The sequence below is a fragment of the Pimephales promelas genome, chromosome 15, assembly GCF_988280905.1.
Source record: "Pimephales promelas chromosome 15, fPimPro1.hap1.1, whole genome shotgun sequence".
Taxonomy (NCBI): Eukaryota; Metazoa; Chordata; class Actinopteri; order Cypriniformes; family Leuciscidae; genus Pimephales; species Pimephales promelas.
Window position 1 is genome coordinate 22,024,710 of NC_142783.1, and position 23,013 is coordinate 22,047,722.

A 23,013-nucleotide genomic window follows, 5' to 3' on the forward strand; every position below is an offset into this window, starting at 1 on the left:
CACTGCGCGGCCGGGTACGACTCGGCTCGGTTTTAAAGCTGGTTTTGCTAAGAAGCTACTCCTGAAAAAAGAATCGGTGCACCTCCAGAAGAAGAGAGTGTAAAATTGTATTAACCTTTATATTAATCTTTGCAAATTGCTTGCACGCTTCACGATCAATGCGGCTAAGGTTTACACTCAGGGTACATTACGCCATGTTTTATATGTATGACGTTCTCAATATAATTCATAATTTCACGTTTATAATGAACAATGCGTTATGGTTATTGTGTTATTACAAACTGAGTACGTATACATCAGTAAACACATAGCGCTCTTACATCTCACTAAGTTACTCTACCCTGCCAGTACACAAAGATAGATCAAAGTGACATTATGTTAACCAACCATTCAGAAACGTCCTGTTTGAGCCTTAATTGTTTGAGCCTTAATTAGTTCGGGTCTGACTCCGGTTCAAACTGATATGGTTGCACAGAGTCCTCAGAGACTCCCGCTGCCACTCTTTCTCCAAAATATACCCTCAATTGTTGTCAAGGCAACACTCCGTGTGTGTTGTCGAAACGCCCGCAGAACAGAGGGGCGGAGGGGCTCATCATCGTTTAAAGGCATATGCACTGAAATAGGGGTGTAACGATTCAATCGCAACCGGTTGAAAATCGATAAAAATGTGTCAGGTCAAGATGGTTGAAATGTTAAATGAATAGCGATACACGTTTTAAACAGCAGGGCACGTTTAGCGTGGCTAATCGTGACCCACAGGCCACCCATTTGTAACACAATTATAAAATGTTTATTACCATCTCTGAAAGCAACCACAAGTAGTGCAGTTCATCACATACACTGCAGAAAAACGTATGGATCCGCTTATGTTCATATTTCTGTTTCTGTTATTTATGTTCAGATAATGAATAAAAATAGCAGTATGACACTCTTTGCTATGTATATCACCTTATGTGTTTTAGCCATGGGGGGAGCGGGTAGGGAGGGTGGGGGGTGGGTTGGCAGGGGTTCGTTGGTGGTGTAGAGGCACATTGCCATGTTCCTTTTACTGTGGAAGTTTTAGGCTTTGGATACTTAATAATGTTCTATGCTTATTGTTTGTTTTAATGTTTTTATATATGGATTGCCGAAATTTTCCTGTCTGCAAAAAACATGACCTTGACCTTGCTATTTCTTTAGAGAGAAGGTTGTTTGTTTCTTACCCAAAATAGGGTGGTGTGACTGTGAGCAGTCTGTTTCTTTTATAATGGTAGCCGAAGGACGCTCCACAAGTGAGACTCATAGGAGTCATAAAACCGATGACGCTTCAAGAAGCCACTTAAATGGACAAAGGCAGACAAATATCGCTGTAGCAGAATAAAATGCAGATAGAGACATTTTGACTGATGAAACATGAAGACAATAAACATACGATTGCAACAATATATGGTTTATCTGTGTTGTTTTAGACATCTCTGGTATTTTCATAAGAATATAGTATATTTATAATGCAATGCTAATCAACATAGACTTATCACTGTAAAGAATACTATAAAATTATATCATTTTTACCTCATTCTATGTTATGAAGCCATGTCAGATCAGAAAAGGAAGTTATTTCAAACGCTCGACTGACGATATGTGCTGAGTACATAAACCAATCAATCTGCTCTGACCAGTACTGCACTTCACAATGAAACATTTTGTGCATATATTTAATCAAAAATCACTGCCTTTGTGATTCCATGATAACACTAAGCCAAATCGCTATGTCGTGCACACAATCAAACATACAACAAATGCTCACTTGCAGAAACATGTCGCTCTGTCTCACATACATGCAAAACTCTATCGCTCGCATGCCACTGTGGAAAATTTATTCATCGTTTTTTTCGTGGCACGTGCGACATAGCCTATATGTCACACTGTTTACAGCCTTGGTCATATGGGCCTTCCATACTGGGGGAGTGGGACTCAAATCTCAGTGATTTATCAAGAGTTTTACACCACAGATTGTGTCTGTCCTCTGGCGTTTTTGGTTAATTAAATGTCTAAAAATATCAGTGTCCTTCAAGACTTAATTAACCTAAAGACTTCTATGGATTATGTGTGTGTATGTGTGTGGGTGTGTGTATAAGGGTGTCTGTGACATTTACTAATTTTCATTGACTCCTGGATCAGAATAATTCTTCTTGCAGAATGCTAAAGACCACAAGGCCATTGAAATGTGCCCCGTGACCTGGACGAAAGGGCAGGACACAGTCAGGACACAGAGTTAATAAAGCCGTTTTATTTTAAATATCATACAGTTGTAATCGAAATTATTCAACCCCCATTGCAAATCAGTTCTATTGCCAAAATGTTCTGACTTTCAGCTGTTCAAATCAAACAAAAGTAATTGAAATATTACTCGACACAACAAATGTTTCAAGTGGTTTCCCAAAATTTAATGGAAAATGCCACTTTTAATGACTTCTGCAGTCTTAAAATTATTCAACTACCTGAATAGAATCCCTCAAAACAGCACATATCTTCAAAACAGGTGATGTCTCAAGCACACCTGATGTACAGTATCTAATCAAGGGCTTCATTCATTGTACCAGGTGTGCTAGAACACATGAAATATCTAAACTGGCTATTGTAGAGTGTCACATTTGACTGCATGTTATAGGATACAAAAATACAGCGAAATAGGTTGTGTCTGGCTGGATACGTACGTCTTCTGCTCCGTTGGCGCCCTACGTTGGTGAGCCTTGTGAGTTCCTCCATCACCCCTCCGGTGCCAGGCATGGCGGACCGCTGGTGCCAGGTCTGCTACCTCTTAGGGAGTTGTTTGTAGACTGGGTGTTTGTCCAGTGGTCTCTTCGGTGACCCATAATGCCACGTTCATTGCAGCCGTGTCTTCCCCTTGACAGACACATTTTGTCGTCCCTGCTGAGTACGCTCCCACTTCCCTTGGATTGGGACTACCTGGGGGACTGCCACATGTTTCACTATCCCTCTGGGTTAGTACATGTGTGTATTCCCGGCCCTCACCAGGCGGCTGGTGTTACGGGTACGGGTTAGGGCACGCTTTCCCAGTGTTATCCATGTCCACTAGCTAGCTCCCGCAATTTGTTAAGAAACTGCTGCAGGGTAGTGTAGCTGGGCGCTGGAAGGGGCCAGCACGATGGTGTATTATTAGGGATCCCAATTCATCAGGGAACTCCCCCAACGACACGTCGGAGTTCCCAGGACGAAAGGGAACGTCTCAGTTATGTATGTAACCCTCGGGAACAGAGACTTGTCGTCGCTTGGCCATGTTGCTGTACTTTCGCGAAGGACTGGACACTGTTCGGCTCCTCAGCGAAAAGCGTCATGCAGTGTTTACTTCCGCCTTTTATACTCGTGCTGGTAGGCGGCTCGCGGAATGCAAATTTTGCATGCCAATGTTATTGGCTCATTTTTAATTCTCTCGAAGGCAATAGGCTCCCTAACGTGATCCCAATTCGTCAGGGAACTCCCCCGACGACACGTATCCATTCCCTGTACTCAGGGAACGAGGGTTACATACGTAACCGAGACGTTTTCTATTTTATTTTATTTTTTTACATTTATTCATGTGATGACAAAGTGACATATGATGTATTTTCAGCCTCATTACTCCAGTCTTGTCACATGATCCTTCAGAAGTCATTCTAATATGATGATTTGTTGCTCAAGAAAAAATTCAATTATAAACTGAAATAGAAAGTTCAAAAGAACAGCACCTATTTCAAATCTTTTGTAGCATTATGTCTTTACCTCGTACTTTTGTTCAATTTAATGCGTCTTTGCTTACAAAAAAGTATTATAAAAAGGTATGTTGATAAGGGAAGAAGGAGGTGGGAACCGGCGAACATTTCACATACTTTAAATGATTCATAAATAAAGAAACAACATAACGAAAGTAAAAGCGTCAACCCTTCGCAGACAACTGCTGGACACACATCAACAAAACATAATGTAAAGTCCAGGCTTGGTCCTCTTTAGTCCAGTTTTGACAGTCTTCCTTTTATGCTTCCATAGCTCCTCTATTGGAGATACGAGGCCTGTGTGGCGTGCAGAGGTCATGCTCATTATCCTTCTTCTTCTTTTTTTAATCTTACCCCAAACTTTTGAATAACAATATAAGAAGAATAAATTGTTTGAACTTTCATGAATGTTCCAAGAAGATCTTAAATTTGAAATTTGATTAAATTCAAGATTGCTTTTTATTAAAACCTATAGAACTACTTGGAATGTCATATGTATCACTTTTATGGTAATTTGGGGTTCCTTTTGAAAGCTTTGAAATCTCCGTCTCCGTTCAATGTAGTGACATGAAAAAAAGTGACCGGCACAGTTCTTCCAGATCCTCCTTTTATGTTCCACTGAAAAAAAGAGTTTTTAACAACAGGAGTAAAAATATTCCTGTTAGAGCACTGTAGAGTTCTTCTGTTACTATGTTATAATGAATTCATCTCTTGGCCTATAAAAATGTGTTGGTCTGAGAGGATGTTTTCTGAGTACTAATGCAAAGTAGTGTTATGAAGGTTATGAGGATGAGGACGGTTGCTAGGTGATAAACTTGTTCTCTGCTAGTGTGAAAGAATAACACATCATAAATGTGTCAGTGCCTTGTTTGATCGTTCAGTCACTTATCAGATCTCAATGAGACATTGTTCATTCACAGGAAGAGAGATCATGACAACAATGGTAATATTACTCAGTCACTGTCCACATGTAAAGATAGTCTGTGATAAGTGGTGTCTGTGAAGATGTTCTTGGGGAAAGTGCCAAGAATTAAATGTCAGCCAGAATAGGTGATGGATAACAGCCGTGACAATGTCACTATGTCAGCGGTGTTGGCAATGAATTGTGTTGGACTCTGTTTTAATGAGCATCCGGCCGTTTAATGCATACAGTGTTCTTATTTTCTTGTTCTTGCTGACTGCTTCATAAACAGACATATCTACTTTTAAAGATGCTCCATTTTTACTTAAAGTTCACAGAACCAACTCTGGGCAATGAGAAAAGGGAAAGTCAAACAGGTCAGGGTCGAAATCCAGATCAGTCCATCAGGAAATATATTATCCAATCCTGAAGCGAGAGGCGAGCTCAGACGAACAGAGAGATCAAAAAAAAGCCTACAGTATCAGAGAAATCCAAGCTCACCATTTAGATCAGGTTGATAATCAGAATGGCAAGACAGTCCAAGCAGGCCAGCTGTGTACTGAGAATCAGGTCAGATGGTCAAAACCAGGAGAACTGTCCAAGACCGGCAACCGCAGCACACCTGAGCAGAAGAGAAAAATGTAAGAAAAAGAAAAGCTAAACAAAACAAACAGGCAACGCAAACTTAACAAAATAATGGGAAAATAGGCTGGAAACTCAAAACACACAGGCAGAGAACTGAATCAAGAGACAAGGAGAAATTACTGATTGCAGAGCGTGATCAGCTGATACAAAGTAAGAAAAAAGAGAACAAAAAAGTGATCAAACCTAAGTTTTGACAGAAAAGGGTCCAAAATGGGGTCTGAAATGCTCACGAAAAAAATAATTTCTTAACAAATAGGAAGTGAACAGAGGTACTAGGTAACAGATTTTCTAACAGCTATCTTTCCTATCCTTCTGTCCATCTGGGTAAGGTGTGTCTATATTTATACATAATTATATATCTGTTATATGAAAACAGTATGTGTGTATGTACAGGTCCCTCAGGATGAATGGGGAGGGAGAGATGAGGAGATCCCATGCAGAAGGATGCGGAGCAGCAGTTATGTTAAAGCCATGGGCGATCAGGACAGCGGAGACTCTGACGGCAGCCCTAAAAACTCCCCGCAGAAAAGCGTGCGACCCGACGCGCTCGTCAAATCCGTGCTACAGAGACAACTTTCAGACCAGAGGTAGGAACTTTGATCAGCCCATGAATCTCATTAGAAAGCCCATCTAATCAGAGATTAGAGTGATTAATGCACAAAGTGATGAAGTAGAAAACAGCCATGCAATCATTAACCAGTTATTTATCCCTAATCACAGAGGCCCACATTCTGCAACATGTGAGATCCTTTTAGTTGAATATGCAAATTAGTTTTTATGAGCCATCATGAAAGATCTGCAGTCACATCACAGATTGAACATTATAGACTCTCGGTATGAAAACGGTACAGCCTGGTTTACCTCTTAAAAACCGGCATTTAGAAATACTGGTACTTTGAGTGAAAAACTGAAGAAATTAAGATGACAAACACGCATATAATCATATAAGCTGCTGAAAGTGATTCAGTACACACTGACACCTGCTGCATCTGTGTTCTTCATATCAAAAAGCAATGCTGTGTGTTTATTATAGAAAGCAAGTGTGAGTCAGACATCTCTGACTAAGGCGAGATCCTTCTACAGTCTGCTGGTCATGTCAAGCACTGAATATTAAATGCCAAATGCTAAATTTACGTCATAAATAAGCTAAACTTTCAGTAATATCTGGTAACAAAAAAGTCACAATCATTTTGTATAAATTTTAAACACACTAAGAAGTTAATACATTCCAGATATTGTACTATTTTCAGCCAGCATTGAATTTTAGGATATTCCTGTTACACTGTATTCGCTCTCTCGCACAATACCACCTGGTGCCTTTGTTCTCCCCCAGACGTGAGGATTATTTTCTGCTCTGTATTACAGGGGCTGTACACCATTATGCAGAGCTCTGACACATGATGTTATAAATTTGGCAAGTCTGCCTCTCTCAAAGTACATCTAATGAAAGAGAGTGTAGCACATCAAATGAGCTCTTCCCTTGAGTAGGTGCATGGAACAGTGCATTCATGATGGATTATGGAACAGTGTATTCATCATGTATTATGAAAAAGTATACTTATACAGTATTAAGATTGTAAGGCGGCAGGGATTCCACATAAAGATGTGTCCCATTATATCTAGCTACAGTGTAAGTTAGCGTGAGATTCAGGTAAGAAATTATTAGCGCTGGCTGCTTTTAAGAATTTCATAGTCCCTTCCTCAATCATTCTCCAGAAAGCTCTTTTTTGTTGCCATTTTAAGAAAAGAATAAATTAATATCTTAATGGGTAAGATGATTAGATCTAAGTATAAAGTGTTCAAATCTGTCTTAAAGTCCCCATGTAGTCAATAACTGTTTCCCTTAAAACTCATCTTTGATTGCCAAAATTACATGTTTAAATGATTTTTCCTTGAAAAATATTCCTTAAAATAGCTTGAATGTAACCCTTGCCTCATTTAGTATAGGCGGTTCTGTGAATATGCAGATTAGCCCTGTTTCCACTCACTCGCACCACCTCAGAGATCCACTCGTTGACAATCACATGTTGACCTGATTGGTTACAAGGTAGTTTATGACGTCAGAAACACCAGTGATTTCAGTACTGTGTTTGTGAGACTGTCCTTGGTGGTTCACTGCAGATTTAAGGAGAAAATACTCAGCAACGGTGTTGACTTATGAATTTGGTTTGTCTGAAAGCTTTTTTAAAACATCACATCATAGGCATATAAACAACATTAAAAGCTGGATTTTTTCCACAGGGGGACTTTTAAGTACGTGACTGCGATTTATGTTTAAATGTGTTGAAATGTAATCTCTGCAAGGAAAATATATTTATCTGTAAAAAAAATTTTATGCACAGCGGAAAGCCAACCCAGTCGACCATTTGATCTCACAGTGATCTCACCATGAGCTCCCAGGATACTGATGTGATCACAATGTGAGGTCACAGCGAGTGAAAAGGATAAGCTCACAGCGCACTCACTATGTGCTCAAACTGTGAACTTACAGGATACACTCATACTGTGGTCACAATGTGAGTTTACAGTGCACTCATGCAGTGTACTCACCATATGAGACCACTGTGATATCATTGTGATAAACTCTCATTCTGTTGGTTTAGTGTGAGTTCACTGTGACCTAAATTTCTCTTATATGGGTCAGTTATATCACAAACATCATGTAGAAGTTCATATTTTATTTCCATCAAGAAAGTATTTTAAAAATTCAATTTCTTTGTTATTTTGTATTATGTGCGATTGTAAAGACAGACACATTGAAATATGATCACGTTTGTAATGTAGCCTAGTAATGATCTGATATAGGAGGTCTAACAATTCATACTGATATGCAACCATAGACCAAAAATATTTTGCATCCAAAAAAATATGGACGTTGTGTCCATGACGTCACCCGTAGGTTTCTGAAGAGCGTTTTTGAAGCCTAAAGTGGGCGGCCGTCGCCATCTTGGCAGCACGTCACCTTTCGCCACTACCATAAAATATAATGGGTAAAGAGGCGTGATGTGGGTGGAGCTGAGGTGCTAATGCTATATGCTACTGGCCTCGTCCTAAATCTGTCGACGGATTTGCAAATCCCATACCAAATTAAGGTTTTTGATGAAAACATTCCAGGATTTTTCTCCATATAATGCACTTTACTGGTAACCAAACGATTCAAGGTCCAAAAAACGGTTTCAGTTTGGTTACTAGTAAAGTGCATTATATTGAGATAAATCCTGGACTAAAACCTTAATTTCTTTTCGACTGAAGAAAGAAAGACATGAACATCTTGGATGACGGGGGTGAGTAAATTATCAGCAAAAGTTTTTTTTAAAGTGAACTAATCCTTTAAGCCGACTAGCTGAAGACGTTACTGTAGCTATACCCATTGATAGATACTGTACTTCCTTAAAAAAATCCAGCACAGCACTACAACAACCCATAATGAAATAGCTACAAATGAGCTACATATGCCAATTTATCTATTCATAAAATACGTACTTATACTTTGTTGAGTAATAAAAAAATGCATCTGTGTCACTTTTACAACATTTCAAATCCCTCAGTTTTTGCCATCTATGAAAAGCCAATGCCAATGTTGATACTCATTTTATTACAAGCTCTGTCACGTTCTCTTTTTGCCAGCAGACTCTACTCCTCTTTTTTTTAAAAACGGGTGATTCACCGGAGGATAGAAATTTAGCATGCTCCAAATCAATCTTTCTCGCTCGTTGTAACAACCTATGTCTACCCAAGTATACATATGTATGCAGTTACGTTTGTAGCCTATACAATTTCCAACTAAAACCATCCTGTAGGTCTAAAATATAAGATATATATTCACTACCAGTCATAGTGATTCAACATACAGTAATACAAAACATTTTGGAAGTATACAGTACTTGATGTATTGACTCATTATTTAAATTTAGTTACTTTAAAACAAAAGTTACATAGTGTACCTTTAATTAATAGCTATTTAGATTTTTTCTTTTTTCTATTATATTGTCATTTTGCACTTCCAAAATGTCATTTTAGGTTTTCAGATGTCAAGATTAGTTTAATCTGTCTTTATTTTTTCAGAGCTAGCATGTACGGTAATGCTCATTCCTTTGGAGATCCTTTGGCCCACGTCTCGGCAGTTACTCAAGACATGATTTTGTACAAACAAATGAAATGTTCTGCCATGTTCTGGCACTTTTTGTGGATCTAAACTGAGCTATTGAATCTAGAGGAAATGATTCACCCACTGTTGCTTTCTGTTATGAAAATCAGACTTGAGAAGACAAGCTTAAGTTTCAACAGGCCATCTGATCAGCTCCGAACAACATGTGGAGGATGATGTTGTAGGCCAGCAATCTGCTGAAATATGCTCTTGTTGATCTTCCATCTTGTGTGATGCATGCTTAAGCATTTCTAATTGCCCTTACTCATTGTCGATTACTGATACGCTGAAGATTACTGATATTACTTATAGTGATACGGTGAATGTCTGCGTCCGAAAGCTGAAAAATGCTGAATCCAGTGATCGCTCTACTCAAAATAATACACAGACAAACAAGCTAAACAAGATAACAAGGGGGCGGGGCTAATTAGAAACACCTGCAGAGATTAATAAACAAGAAAATCTACAAAGGACTACAAAACATGACACAGAACAGGAAATAACAAAACACAAGACAGGAATCGTGACAGGGACACACACATAGACAGTAAAAGAAATTTTAAGATTGTAAGACACACATCACTGGCAGATTGCTTAAAGTGAGTGCTCAGCCAAAAATAACTAAAAATAGAAAAAAAAATCAAGTCGGCACACCACGGCTCCACAAATATACAGTCTGTCAATATAATTCTGTATTTTTGGAGCTTTGCCCATTGATTTAACTTTCTTTTCATAATGTTTCTAATTATAAAAATTGTATTTATAATTAGTTTTTGTTTTTCCTTTTTAAAAGGTATAAAATGGCAATATCTTTGGCCAATCCTTTTAGGCTCACTATATTTTGGAACAGATCAAATGCTACATTTTCCACTAAGGAAGGAACAGCAGTATTTTCTGATGGAACAGTGCAGATTTGGCAGGGCAGGGGGTGTCATGATGCAGTGACAATATATCAAAGCATGCTAAGATTTTAGTGTGCATGCAAGCTGATCACTCAAAACAACATCATTTATTTCTGCGTGGCAGAAACCCGCTGTTGGAAATCCCCACAGAATATAGAGAGACTGTAAGAGGGTGCTGACGACACACAGCTAGCAGAAGGTCAGCAAAATGAATAGATACACTGACATTCTGAGGAGCTCATCACCAATCAGTGTTAAGATCATCAGTTCAATTCGGCACTGTAAAGTGCAGTGGTGTCGAATGGCACCGTGAAATGAGTGATTTTAGAGTCCTTCGCAACCTCCCAGTATATTTGTAATATGCTTAGATTTTTAACAACCTGCTGGAAACATTGAGAAAAGTTCATTGTGTTGGAAAATTAATGCATCGGTTTGCTTTTTTTTTTTTTCAAAATAAGATTCAAAGATTCAAAATAACTAAATGCGAGAGACCACTCTAATGAAACTCTCTGCAGAGATGAGCTTACACATGCTGAACATCTGCCCTCTGCAGTTTAACTGTGGAGGTTCAGAATGTGTTGTAGTTACAGCACGAGGCAGAGGCTTAGAAATGTCCCCCGCAGCAGCAGAGAAGGACGCACACCGTGCAAACCGAGGGAGACACATTGATTCTATTGATTTTTAGAGCTCAGAGCTCAAGCATCACCAACAGCAGCATCAAATCCATCCCTGCGTCCGTGAAGAGTCTCTTCACGCTCTGTAACTTCATCAGCAAACACTCCAACCATCTTTTCTAACTAAGATCTCAGATTCGAAAGAGCCTTGGTTTTGTCTATTGTCTCTCCTGAATGGTAATCATTTGAGCTGTGCTTGTGTGGTCTTTTTCTTACTTGCCCAGCAGAATCTCACAGCAGAAATATCACCACGATCTACACTGAGGGTTCAGGAATGAGTTTGTTTGCACATTTCTACAGCTCTCAGGAGATGGAGTTGAGAGAAAGTGGGAGAAAGTGGGATTATATTTCTAGAGGGGAATCGCTGCAGTGTGAATTGTGCAGAAAGATTATTTAACTAATCCCAAACTCAACTAGAGTTTGAAACTATTTTGTTAACTGTTACTTTCACCATTTAGATTTTCTACAAAAATCAACTCTTTCACCTCTGTTCACAGCTCATACCGTTTTGACAAGTCAAGCCGGGACATGGTCAAATACCTCACCAATATCACCGCAGATTTAAGGTGAATATGAGCAGACACACACTTAGCTGTTCAAAACTTGCAAAGGTAGTGTAGACTTTGATGCATGCTTAGAAAAATAAAAGTCATTATAAGTTTTTCAGTAAAGACAACTCAAAAACTAATTGTATAAATCTTTATTAAATCAAACCTTTGTGAAATACCATTACTCTTTTTTCCTTTGCTCTGTTTTTCTCTTTTGGGGAGTCATATGATTTTTTTTCTAGATAGTATTGAGTGCACAGGCACAGTGGCTCATTAAGTAGCCTCTAATTTGCATTGTGCTTAATTGTCCTGCATTGATTGGATGCTTCAGCACAGCCAATCGAAATGCCATTTTTAAGTTGCATTGACTCAGAAAGAGGGGATGGCTTCAAAGGGCATAGATAAATAATGCAAGAGTTGTTACATGATCCTTAATGTAGTAATTCTTAGTTGTTATTAGATAGATAGATAGATAGATAGATAGATAGATAGATAGATAGATAGATAGATCGATAGATAGATAGATAGATAGATAAATAGATAGATAGATAGATAGATAGATAGATAGATAGATAGATAGATAGATAGATAGATAGATAGATAGATAGATAGATGATAGATAGATAGATAGATAGATAGATAGATAGATAGATAGATAGATAGATAGATAGATAGATAGATAGATAGATAGATAGATAGATAGATAGATAGATAGATAGATAGATAGATAGATAGATAGAGTATATAATTCACTTTCTTTTTTATTACCTTCTCTTCCTTTCATTGCCATCTTCACTGCATGTCTTACTGCATAGTCAAAGCTACCATCTTCAGACCTCTAGGGAAATCCATCCCAGCATCACACTGGAACCGTCTCCCAACTACAACTCGCCAAAGTTCCGCTCCAGGAACCAGAGCTACATGAGAGCGGTCAGCACCCTGAGCCAGGCCAGTTGCGTCAGCCAAGTCAGCCAGGTGAGAGTCACATCTGCTCGGCTTCACAAAGCTTAAAGTAATCTAGGGTTTTTCACACTCGTCAATGGTGCAGAAAAGCACAACACTTACAGAGGATTTAGGCCCCATTTTCCCATTTATATACAATATAGTGTTATTGTGTTTGTCTGTTTCTAAATAGCCAGATTTATCAGCCTCTAACATCTAAATCTCTCTGAAAGTGAAGTAATGTGGGTTGTATTGATTTGTCTTGAGGTCTTACAGCATGGTTTTTATTTCTTCGGACCCGCATTTTGCACACATGCTCACTCGCTCTGGATTTCTAAGCACCATCAGTGACTTGCTGTGGTCATTAGAGGATAATTCCCTTTCAATGGAACTTGATGGCAATCTTGGATTTTAGAGATTTCTAAATGGCAATCTGGTGGCTAGTAAGAATCCTATCAGGCAAGTTCAGCTTGACTAGATATATCGCTTTATCACAAAGATGCTCATCTCAGATTTTTCAAGTCGAATAACCAGTTATTGCTCAGGAATGGGAAGGATTTAAAGAAAGCATTTCATTTCCTCCGTCATCTGCAGGAAGGCTTCATGTTTGATCTGCAGAGATTCTGCCGTGACAATATCACAATTTTTTATCTCACGTACTGTACAGTCCTGTGTAGATAAGATTAGACTGAACACTGAGACTGAGGGATAAACATAGGCCTAACTGCAAATAAAGCCATGAAATGGAAGAAATTCATCCAGATGAAGAATGGTTCGAAGAAACATGCTGAGATACATTGACTCGGTTTTTCTGTTTCTGCAGGTGAGCGAGACCGAGGTTAATGGACAGTTTGAGTCGGTGTGTGAATCCGTGTTCAGTGAGGTGGAGTCTCAGGCAATGGATGCTTTGGACTTGCCGGGCTGTTTCAGGACACGCAGCCACAGTTACCTGCGAGCCATCCAGGCTGGATTCTCACAGGACGATGACTGTGTCCCCTCCATGACATCATCAACTGTAACCTCCACCATCAGGTCCACCACAGGTAAGTGGGCTTTCCTTGTGGATAACCATGCACACCTTTGTCTGGTCTCGGCTTGTGTTTGTCTCAAAGCAGGAGTTGTGGAGGTAGCAGTACTCCAGATAACTAACTTACTGTATTCAGTGACTTAGGTTTGCCTTTAACAAGACAAAAATAGTTAAAAAGCTGTGAATACTGTATAAATATACTATTTACAATTTGACTCACATGTCCTATTAAAGTGGCCAACTGATGAGTAACTTGATTTTACATTTTACAGTCTTTATATAGGCATACCTGAATTAGTTTTAATGAATACAGTTTCTGGTAATACAACTATAACCTTCAAAACGATGGTGAAGTAATTTAATTAAGAAAATGTCAGTTTGAAAACAAGAGTGCTTAGCTCAGTGATTAAATAATTTCATGAATTTCATGAATTTAAAATTTGCATGACGCGTAAATGCTGAACCCCATGAAAGCATTGAAGAGTATGGTGTTCAGATGATTAATTCTGAATGAATTTTACATGTAGCATGGCATGCATGCATGCATGTGAACTGCTTACTGCAGAGTGATTGTTTTGTGTAAGGCTGCAAAACCCAGAGGTAAGTGCTGGTGTGCCTCAGAGCATAAGAATATGAACCCTATTGAATTCAATCCCCAAATATTGTGGCAAAAAAATAAAATGGTGAAAAGTGAAACATCCAATTCTTTTTTTTTCTTCTTTTTTTTTTTGTAATATTGTGTCCAAATTAAGATATTACCTTTTTTATTCTTCCACTGTGTGTTTTGTCTCTCAAGATTTTCAATTTGGATCTCTACCTTGTCCTATTTTCTGCCTCAGTTGACTCTTGGCTAACAGACAGGGAGGGGGTGAAAAGCAATGATGGAGACATGAGGTGGTGTGTATTGCGATCCCAAAATGTTTCTCAGTCGGATGATTGTCACTCTGTGGGCTTTCTGTTTCTCACTCTCTCACATCTCCTAGTCTCTACCTCTCTCTCTCTCTCTCGCTTTCTCTTCCTCTCACTTTCTCTTCCGGCTGTGGAAGCTGGTTTTAAACGTATCAGTTTTGAGTTCTCTCTCCCACAGGGTCCGCAACTGAAGCCGTGCTTGAGCGTTTGAGTTTCAGGCGGTTTAAGGGTCAGTGGTAAAACAAGCCTCCTAAATAAATATAATTAAGTGTTATTGTGAATTAAGGCCAAAACATTTTGACAGAAAATATACAGTAAATACGCTCTAGCTTTATTTTGCACTGCCTTCTCACTGAAATATGCTTGCAGTATAACGAGCAATATTGGCTTTCTCACAAAGGGAATCTCTTTAAAAACAATTGATTTTGAGCTTAATTTGACTAAATCCATTATAGTAAGTCTCATTTTGCAACAGTGACTGGGCAAGGGATATTTCAAAGAATACAATCACTGATCACAAAAATTGCATGTGTTAAACTATTGTTAAAGCAATGAGCTAATTTTTGGTTTGAATTTGGCTGTTTGTGTGTCGAGGTACCGGTTGACGACAATGATTCCCCCAGTAAAGACCTGGTCAGTGGACCTCTCATGTTCAATAGGGTTCATACCTGCTTTGTTGAGACACACACACACACAAAAAAAGAAAGAAAAGGAAAGCTTTTGCTCGCAATTGCCTCCTTTCAAGGCACAAAGCACAGACCTGCTCTGTCAGAGGGACCTGGTAATGCTCTATGAGATGCCGTTGTTATTATCCCCTGCAGGTGTCCTCAGGCTTCAGTTCTCTGTTTTGTGCTTTGAGAGATGAATATGCAAATAAAGTATGGAGTGAGAAGGCAGAGTAATAACAGAGCTGTGAGTCAAAATGGGATCTGTTTGCTAGCGTGATGACAATAACTCACAATAACTTGCTCCCGCCACCTAAAATCAGGGAGTTGAGATTGCGTTTGTTGCATACTGAGCAAACCTCAAAGCAATTTGTACAATTTTACAAAGCCCTTCCGTTTAAAGTGTGTACATACTTCTCTTTTTCTAAGAAATAATTAATTCCCATATCCCTGCAAACGACTGTTAACATTTTTATCTGACCTGCGTGATAACGTCATTCACACAAAAAAGATTTAACCCTGATCTGGCCTGTAACTGATTTTGTCTCACACATGTTTGGTTGAACTCTAAATGGAGCCTGCAAACAGCACAATTCCCCAGCTGATCTCACCACTGGGCACATTATATACACTGGCATTTTTATATTTTTCTTCCAGAGGGAAATGTGCTGGAGGGCACGGGTTTGCTTAATGAGGACAATTTACTCAGCGAGGGGCCAGACTTAACCTCCATGGCCTGTGGGGACACGGGCCTCCGCGGGAGAGGAGATGAATCCAGCACCCGTTATGGTAATAGCTCACCCACCACGTCTCCCTCGTTACCCCCACTGAAAACGAGCGCGCCACTCAGGCCGCGCCCTGTTCAGTCAAGTGTCCAGGAGACAGCAGATCTAGCCCTGGCCATCAGCCAGCAGTGGAGGGATGACGTGTCAGCCATGCGTAAGGAGTTAGCCGATCTCAGAAAGGATCTGTGCACAGAGCTCAGAGCCTTTAACGTGAACTTTTCCACCTTTACGAAACATTACAGCACCTGGTCACCGAGCTGGGTACGGGAAACCCAGACAGCTGCTCCTCAGGTGTCTGTCAGCACCCAGGCAGGAAGCAAGACGCTGGTGCGACAGAACACAGCAGACGCAGCGGTTAACTGCCCCTCACCAGTTGATCCCAATGTGTTTTCCATGTGTCCCTCAGAACCTGCAGATAAAAATGTCCTGCACATCTCGGCCTCTTCACCATTTTTTCAAACTGACCCCAACTTTGAATTTGCAGAGTTTGATGATCCAACTTTTGCTAATCTTACCCCTCCCGATCCAATTGATGTGGCGTCCCTTTCTTGGCCTGATCTAGATTCGGACTCAATGACTCCTCCAGATCCCCCAGAACCAGTGCCAGAGGTAGAACCATATTGCTTTACGAAGTCGTCAACTCCTGAGCATGTGGAATCCATTGTTTTAGACTTCACAAATGTAGAACTAGTGAACCTGGCCAATTTGCAGTGGCCTAAACTGGATCCGGATGATACTGGCTCTCCACCCCAAGAATCTTCTCTTGACCGGCCCTCTCTACAATCTCCGGAACAACCTGGCCCATATACAATGGACCTTGGTAGCACATCAACACAGGAACAGTCAGTTCTAGAATCCATGCAACCAGTGTTGTTGAGTCATACAGACGAAGAAAGTATGGACTTCACATCACTAGAATTGGACTCTGTTGTCCTGAGTCCAATGACCCCAGATTCTATGAATCTGCATGACTTAAAATGGCCAAGTTTAGAATCTCTGGAGCTCAATGTTTCTGGTTCTCAAAGCCCAGGTCCTGTAGATCTGGCTTTACCAAATCCTCCAACCCCAGAAACTGTGTATGAATATTCCTGTGAGTCTACAGAACAAGAACCACCCTTTCCAGAACTACTGGACACCATTTATCTCCAACCTGCCACCCCAGAGCCCGAATCCCGAACAGAGTCTGACATATCAAACCCAGCAAGTCCTGAACCTAATTTATCTTCTTGTCAAAAGCCAGCCGCACATGAACCAGACACTCAGGCTCTTGTTTTGTGGTCCAAAAAGGAAACATTCATGGTCTTTGCTGATGAAGGTAGTGCCATTAACGTCCCAGAGTCCTACTCTGAAGAAGAAGATGGCCAGAATGTAGATTCTCCTTACCCAATGATACATTTCCCAGACACTGTGGAATCAGCTCACCTGGAGTCTGAGACTCTCTACTCTGCCGTTCTGTGCTCAGTTGAGTCAGACACGTTTGATCCTGAAGTCACTAGCATGGATGAACCGACGTCACAGGAGCTGAATCCACCTGGATATGCTACCATAGACCCAGCGACTGTGCACCCCTTCAATTTATCCCTTTTGGAGATCCAGTCAGCTTTAGACGCATCTAAGACGGAAACAAGCGATAATGGGTCACCAAAGGGAACAGCAGCCATAAGCAGCCCTTCTCATTCACTATCCGATAGGGATTTCCTGTGGATTCGATGGCAGCGGAAAGCACGTGGACGGCAGCCAATGTCACGGAGTGCCAGTATGGAAATTTACCACAAGAAATACTCAAACAATTCAGTGATGTCTTATATGTCACTGTCACTCTGAGCTCACCAAAAAGTGCATGAAGCTACATGGGGTGTGCAATAGAAAATCATATATAATATTTATAGACAGATTGTAAGACTGTTAGGTTATGTAGCAAGATGTTTACAGGTCTGTCTCCCCAATGTGCGTGTGATTATATAAGAGAGAATGCGAAGTAGAGAGTGTTAAAGGGGGAAAGTAGAAGGGATAAGACATTGTAAGGCATGGATGAAGTCATGAGAGGGATTGTAGCTAAAAGATGTCTGATGACAGCAATGGGACTGCATTAAAGTACTCCAGATATTCAGCACCTATTTACACTGCAAAACTGGTGAGTCACCACAAACTTCACTCCTCTCCAGGGACACTCTCTGGCTTTACAGAGAGAGACTGAAGTATTTTAGTAAATACTGTGATTGTTTTTTGGCAGAGAACGAAGACTTCCAGTCAAGACACTCTCTCCAATGAACTTTAGAAATACAGAGTAAACTGTAAAAAAAAGAAATCTCTGTTTGAAATGGTCCCGGTTAAACCAGAAATTTGGTCCTTGGTCATGCTCTGAGAGGATGGGGGGTAGGAAGAATACTTTCTCAGATGGAAAAAAACAGAGTATGAAGTGGATGTCGACCAAAGACCTGATACAACTGCATATCGCTTGGATACATTTTAAGGATTTTATTCATATTTTTTTCTCTGAATGTAATGTAGTGGTTGTTTCTCTGGTATGAATGATGGCTTACTTTATTCCATTTTACTCAATGTCTTCAGAGCCAAAGTCTCACTGTTAAAGTGGAGGACAGATTAGTACTGTGAAATTTTCAAAGAGACAACGTCTATGTTACAGAAATCTGTGAAGTGACTGCTGTTTCTTTTCTCTTTTTTTTTTTTTGCTCAAACCTTACTGAGATCTGGTGGGAAATAGGACATGTTGAATGTGACATTTTTGGATTCTCTTTCTGGGCATATTCATATGTGGAAATATATCAGATATTAATATTAAATGGATATTACTTAAGATTAATTACATTTAAGGAATGAATGTGGTTACTGATGTTTGAAGCTCTGTTAATCTGCTGGGATTACATGAACATACACTGAGCATGTGAATTTGTTTTAAAGTTTATTTTTAAAAGGGAAAACCACAAAATTGCAAATGGGTAAGGAATGAAGACCTGTGGTATAAACACACTTTTTGAGGAGACTGGCATACTTGTACAAATCGATGCTAATCTTGCAAATCCACACATATTATTATAATTGAGATACAAAATACTGCGCATCCATATTATTTCCACATATAATATATTCCCCAGTGATTCCGTGTATTATTTTAAATGTACAGCCTATTGTATCCAGTGATCTTTCCTGCAAATATGAATAACATTACATACGCAGCTCCAATTAGCTGCTATGAGAGCTCCCCATCTTTAAGATAAGAGGCCAGTTTATTTGTGCCAATTTGGTGACTGAAGCTATTAATGTCAAATCAGCAGTGTGTTTGTATTATTAAGAATATTATGTACATGTATGCAAGGGAATATCAGGGTACTAAAGAAAATACTCTGGCAATCTCTAACAATTAAGATTTGGTTTGTATTGACAAATGTAATGCAATGACCTTGTATCTGACAATCAGAGGAAATTGTGTAACCGGATACAGTGATAAATTATTAGCATTCTGATTATTAGCAACAGTTTACATCTAATTAGTATGATAGAGTCATGCTAAAACTGAAGTAGTTCTTGAAGTAGTCAATGTAGTTGAGATAGCAGTTTTACAGTAGTAGTGAAAGTATTTTTTAATCAAGTGGTTGTAGCTAATTCATCTAATTATGTTTAGATTTATTTATTTGCTTGTTTATTTATTTATTTAAAACCTGGACTTTCAGGGCTCTGCTTTTTTGTTAGTCAGCCAGCCAAATGACAGACATTAATAGTGAGTTTTGAGAACAGTGCAAATATTGGGTGGATTTAAAAGTTTATAAAGACTTTAAATGTGTTTCCCTACAAATTGAATCTGGCAACATATCTTTAAACTGTAAATATTCAATGTTAGAATGGAAATCTTGGCTAATTCCCAGTTTGCATACCACTACTATGTACAGTATACAATATAGTCATCAAATCGTCTTAATACAGCATCGAAGAGTCATTACAAACGGCGACCACAATATCCTTGTGTAGCGCAAGAGGTTGTGGGAAATATTAAGTTACAAAGCACAGACAGATGCATCATTTTGAACATTCACTATAGTGCAATTTTGTGATAATCACTAATCTTTATCTCATATACTATATCGTACAATTAGCATGCGTATTGGGATTTAACCATTGTTAACCGGTCTTCCTTTATTCATACCGAAGCTCTCAGGCCTTATTTTTAGCATTGTCCACACATTGCCCTCTGCTGTGCTGGAGAGCTATTTCTTAAGTAATAAAAGTGGGTTTTACATACATATCTAGAACAGACCCACAGGTGCTTAAAGTGCAGGACAAAATGACTGTAGCAAAACGAATAAACACATTAAGATGCTCATTGGTCCCATCCCCACTATATTAAGTCATTGCAAGTCTTTTCAGTGGGTTGAAAATACCTGGCAGAGCCTTATGGGTTATTTAAGTGTAGTAAAAGCAGTGTTTCTTTGGGGGGAGGGGGGGTTCCCTGTACTGCACATTTCATTGGCTGCTTGTACATTGTGTGCCTTGTCTGGCTCATGAATGTGGGCTTTTAACCACCCAGCCTCAATATTGTTGTGCCACTGTGATTTTTTTTCTCTTTCTTAATGGCTTCAAAATTTCAGAATGAAACCATCTGGACTTTAAGGTTTCGAATATTAACCACAGAGATCTTGAAGCCAGAAAAACCATGTGAAAACAAGCCTCTTTATCTCTCTGTATCTTCACCTCTGATTGTTGATTGTTGGTTTTTCTGAGATCAACTTAAATGTCTGCCATCATGATAATCTGTAACTAAGTGAATGTTATTCATTTAATTAAATAATAAAACAAGAACTTTTACATCAGAACATCAACTGTTTTAGGCCGTTGCGTATAGTGGACTTGGAACCAGGTTTTTTTTAACACTTTGTTGTAAGCTACAGTACCTCTCTCTTCTCAGTTCTCATGTACGCATTCTTTTGTTTGTTAGCCTTATACTATTTGATCTGATGTAATAATAATATTAATTTCCTAAAGAAGGCCCTACAGGTAGGCAAGTTTATAGCTGATCAAATTACCACAAGCAGTAACACTATAAATGTCATTGCAATTCAGTGTGACATTACACAAAAGTGATCAGAAGGTTCTGGAAGCACCACTGAACTCATGTAGTTTTCATGAGGTTGCAGCATTTAGTTTCAACATTATGATTTAATTTCTATTGTTAGCTTTCTGACTAAAACATAGATGTTTAGGTTGAAGTGATTATTTTGATTTTATTTTTTAATGGTTTTGAGTCTGATGTACAGTATGTGGTCTCCTAAATACACAGTGGAAGATTTTGTTATTATTATTATTCAAAAGATGATCACTTTTCATCATGTGTTTTGTTATTCATTTTTATTTTCCAGCTGTAAACTAAAAATCCCAGGATGCAAAATTCAGTTTTGATGAATGTGTACTGAGCTCAAAATTTTGTATGTAATTTTTGTGTTTTATGTCTGTGTGTGAGTGTGGTCTGGCTTCAAAAGGTTTATGTGTATGTTTGCTTATAGGAATTCAGTTCCATCTCCCTTCTTCAGGCAGTGTGGACCGTCCTTCCCAACAGCCACCAGGTACAGACACCACTCATCTTTACGATATAGCTTGAAATCAGCATATTCATCCTTCAACTCGGGTTCATGTTCAAGTACCTGCATCAAAATAATTAAATACTGTATGTCATCACAAACGTAATGCAAACATTAAATAAAAACATCTTTAATGAGTGAAAGACTTATAATCCCATGAAGTATTATGAATTATATAATCAAAGTAAAAACCATAAAAACATTTGATATAAAGATGTTGATTATGTATAGAAACCATAAATATTTATACAAATATTTTAGTAGTTTAGATAGATAGACTATGCCATTCATGGTGCCAAAATAATTAGTCAAGATATTACTTGGGATTGTTCCCACACACTTCCATAAAAAATTATTTTGCCATGATTTGTTTGTATTGGTAGAAAATTTCTGGTCGATTTTCTTACAGAATCATGGGTAATATAGTTTATCACCTAGAATCACGCTGCAATTATAAAACACATGATTCTAACTGTCTAACTGTACCTATTCTAACTGACAGTGATGTCAGTGCGGCATTTGCATACAGAATTGTGATTGGTTTAATTTCTTCACATCTTTTTGGATACTGAATTGTGATTGGTCAAGTCTCCCTTGCCTAAATTTCACCATTTGCAGCTATCTATCTTTTGAGTGCATCAAACTTAAGATAAGGGTCACTAACTTTTGTTCTTTTGCAACCTTGTAATTATATTTTAGGCAGTGTGAAGCACTCTCCCAAACTCGTTCTCTCTCATTTCCCCCTTCCCCCTTTCCTCTCTCTTCCTAATAATGAAAGCACGGTGTCATCACTCTTAGCTCATTTGATAAAACAGGCAGCACAGAGAGAGTTATGAGTCCCTGTTGCGTTATTTGTTTGGCTGTAACATCTATTTTTGTACCAGTGCTGAATCACTCCACTCACTCCATCTCTTCCTTTCTCATTCATTCTCGGCCCTTCAAACTCTCTCTCTCTCTCTCTCTCTCTCTCTCTCTCTCTCTCTCTCTCTCTCTCTCTCTCTCTCTCTTTGTTATGTCAATCTTTCTCTTTTAATTTCTCCTTATCTCTCTTTTTAATTCAAGCAGTCTTTCTGATTCAGTTGTTCACGTGACCTTTCTGTGAGTTTTTAAAGCTGGCTGATTTGATGAGAGGTGGTTTAGCAGGGTTTCATACATTTTGTTTAGGATTCTTTGATGAATACATTTTAAATGTCTTTTCTGTCACTTTTGAATCATTGAATGACTTCTCATTTCTTTTTTTTCAAAAAATAAAAGGAAAACAAAAACATACTGACCCCAAACTTTCATATTTGATTCTCTCCTGAGTTTAGAAACACTAAACTCAATTAGAGGACACATCCAAATCAAAGATCCATTTATCTGCCCGGTCCATCTGTGTGGATTAGAGCAGAAAAAGATTTGTGGATAACCTTTTGCACATCAGAACGCATGGCTGGGTTCACAGTCTGTTCACAAGAGTAATCAGAGTGCCATTTCTCACTGTTTTTCTCATTTATTGATGAAGAGGGAGTTTTTGTTATAGTTA

General features: G+C 38.9%; 1 protein-coding gene across 4 annotated transcripts in view; it reads left to right on the plus strand.

The window, feature by feature from the left end:
* Positions 1-23,013, plus strand: part of dlgap2a (DLG associated protein 2a) — a 128,710-nt gene that overhangs the window by 87,603 nt on the left and 18,094 nt on the right. For all 4 annotated transcript variants that reach the window (XM_089120363.1, XM_089120364.1, XM_089120365.1 and 1 more), the window contains 5 exons: positions 5,692-5,885; positions 11,519-11,587; positions 12,385-12,544; positions 13,335-13,554; positions 21,414-21,473. In XM_089120363.1, the coding sequence (XP_088976489.1) occupies positions 5,692-5,885; positions 11,519-11,587; positions 12,385-12,544; positions 13,335-13,554; positions 21,414-21,473 (703 nt within the window). The remainder of the gene's footprint in view (positions 1-5,691; positions 5,886-11,518; positions 11,588-12,384; positions 12,545-13,334; positions 13,555-21,413; positions 21,474-23,013) is intronic.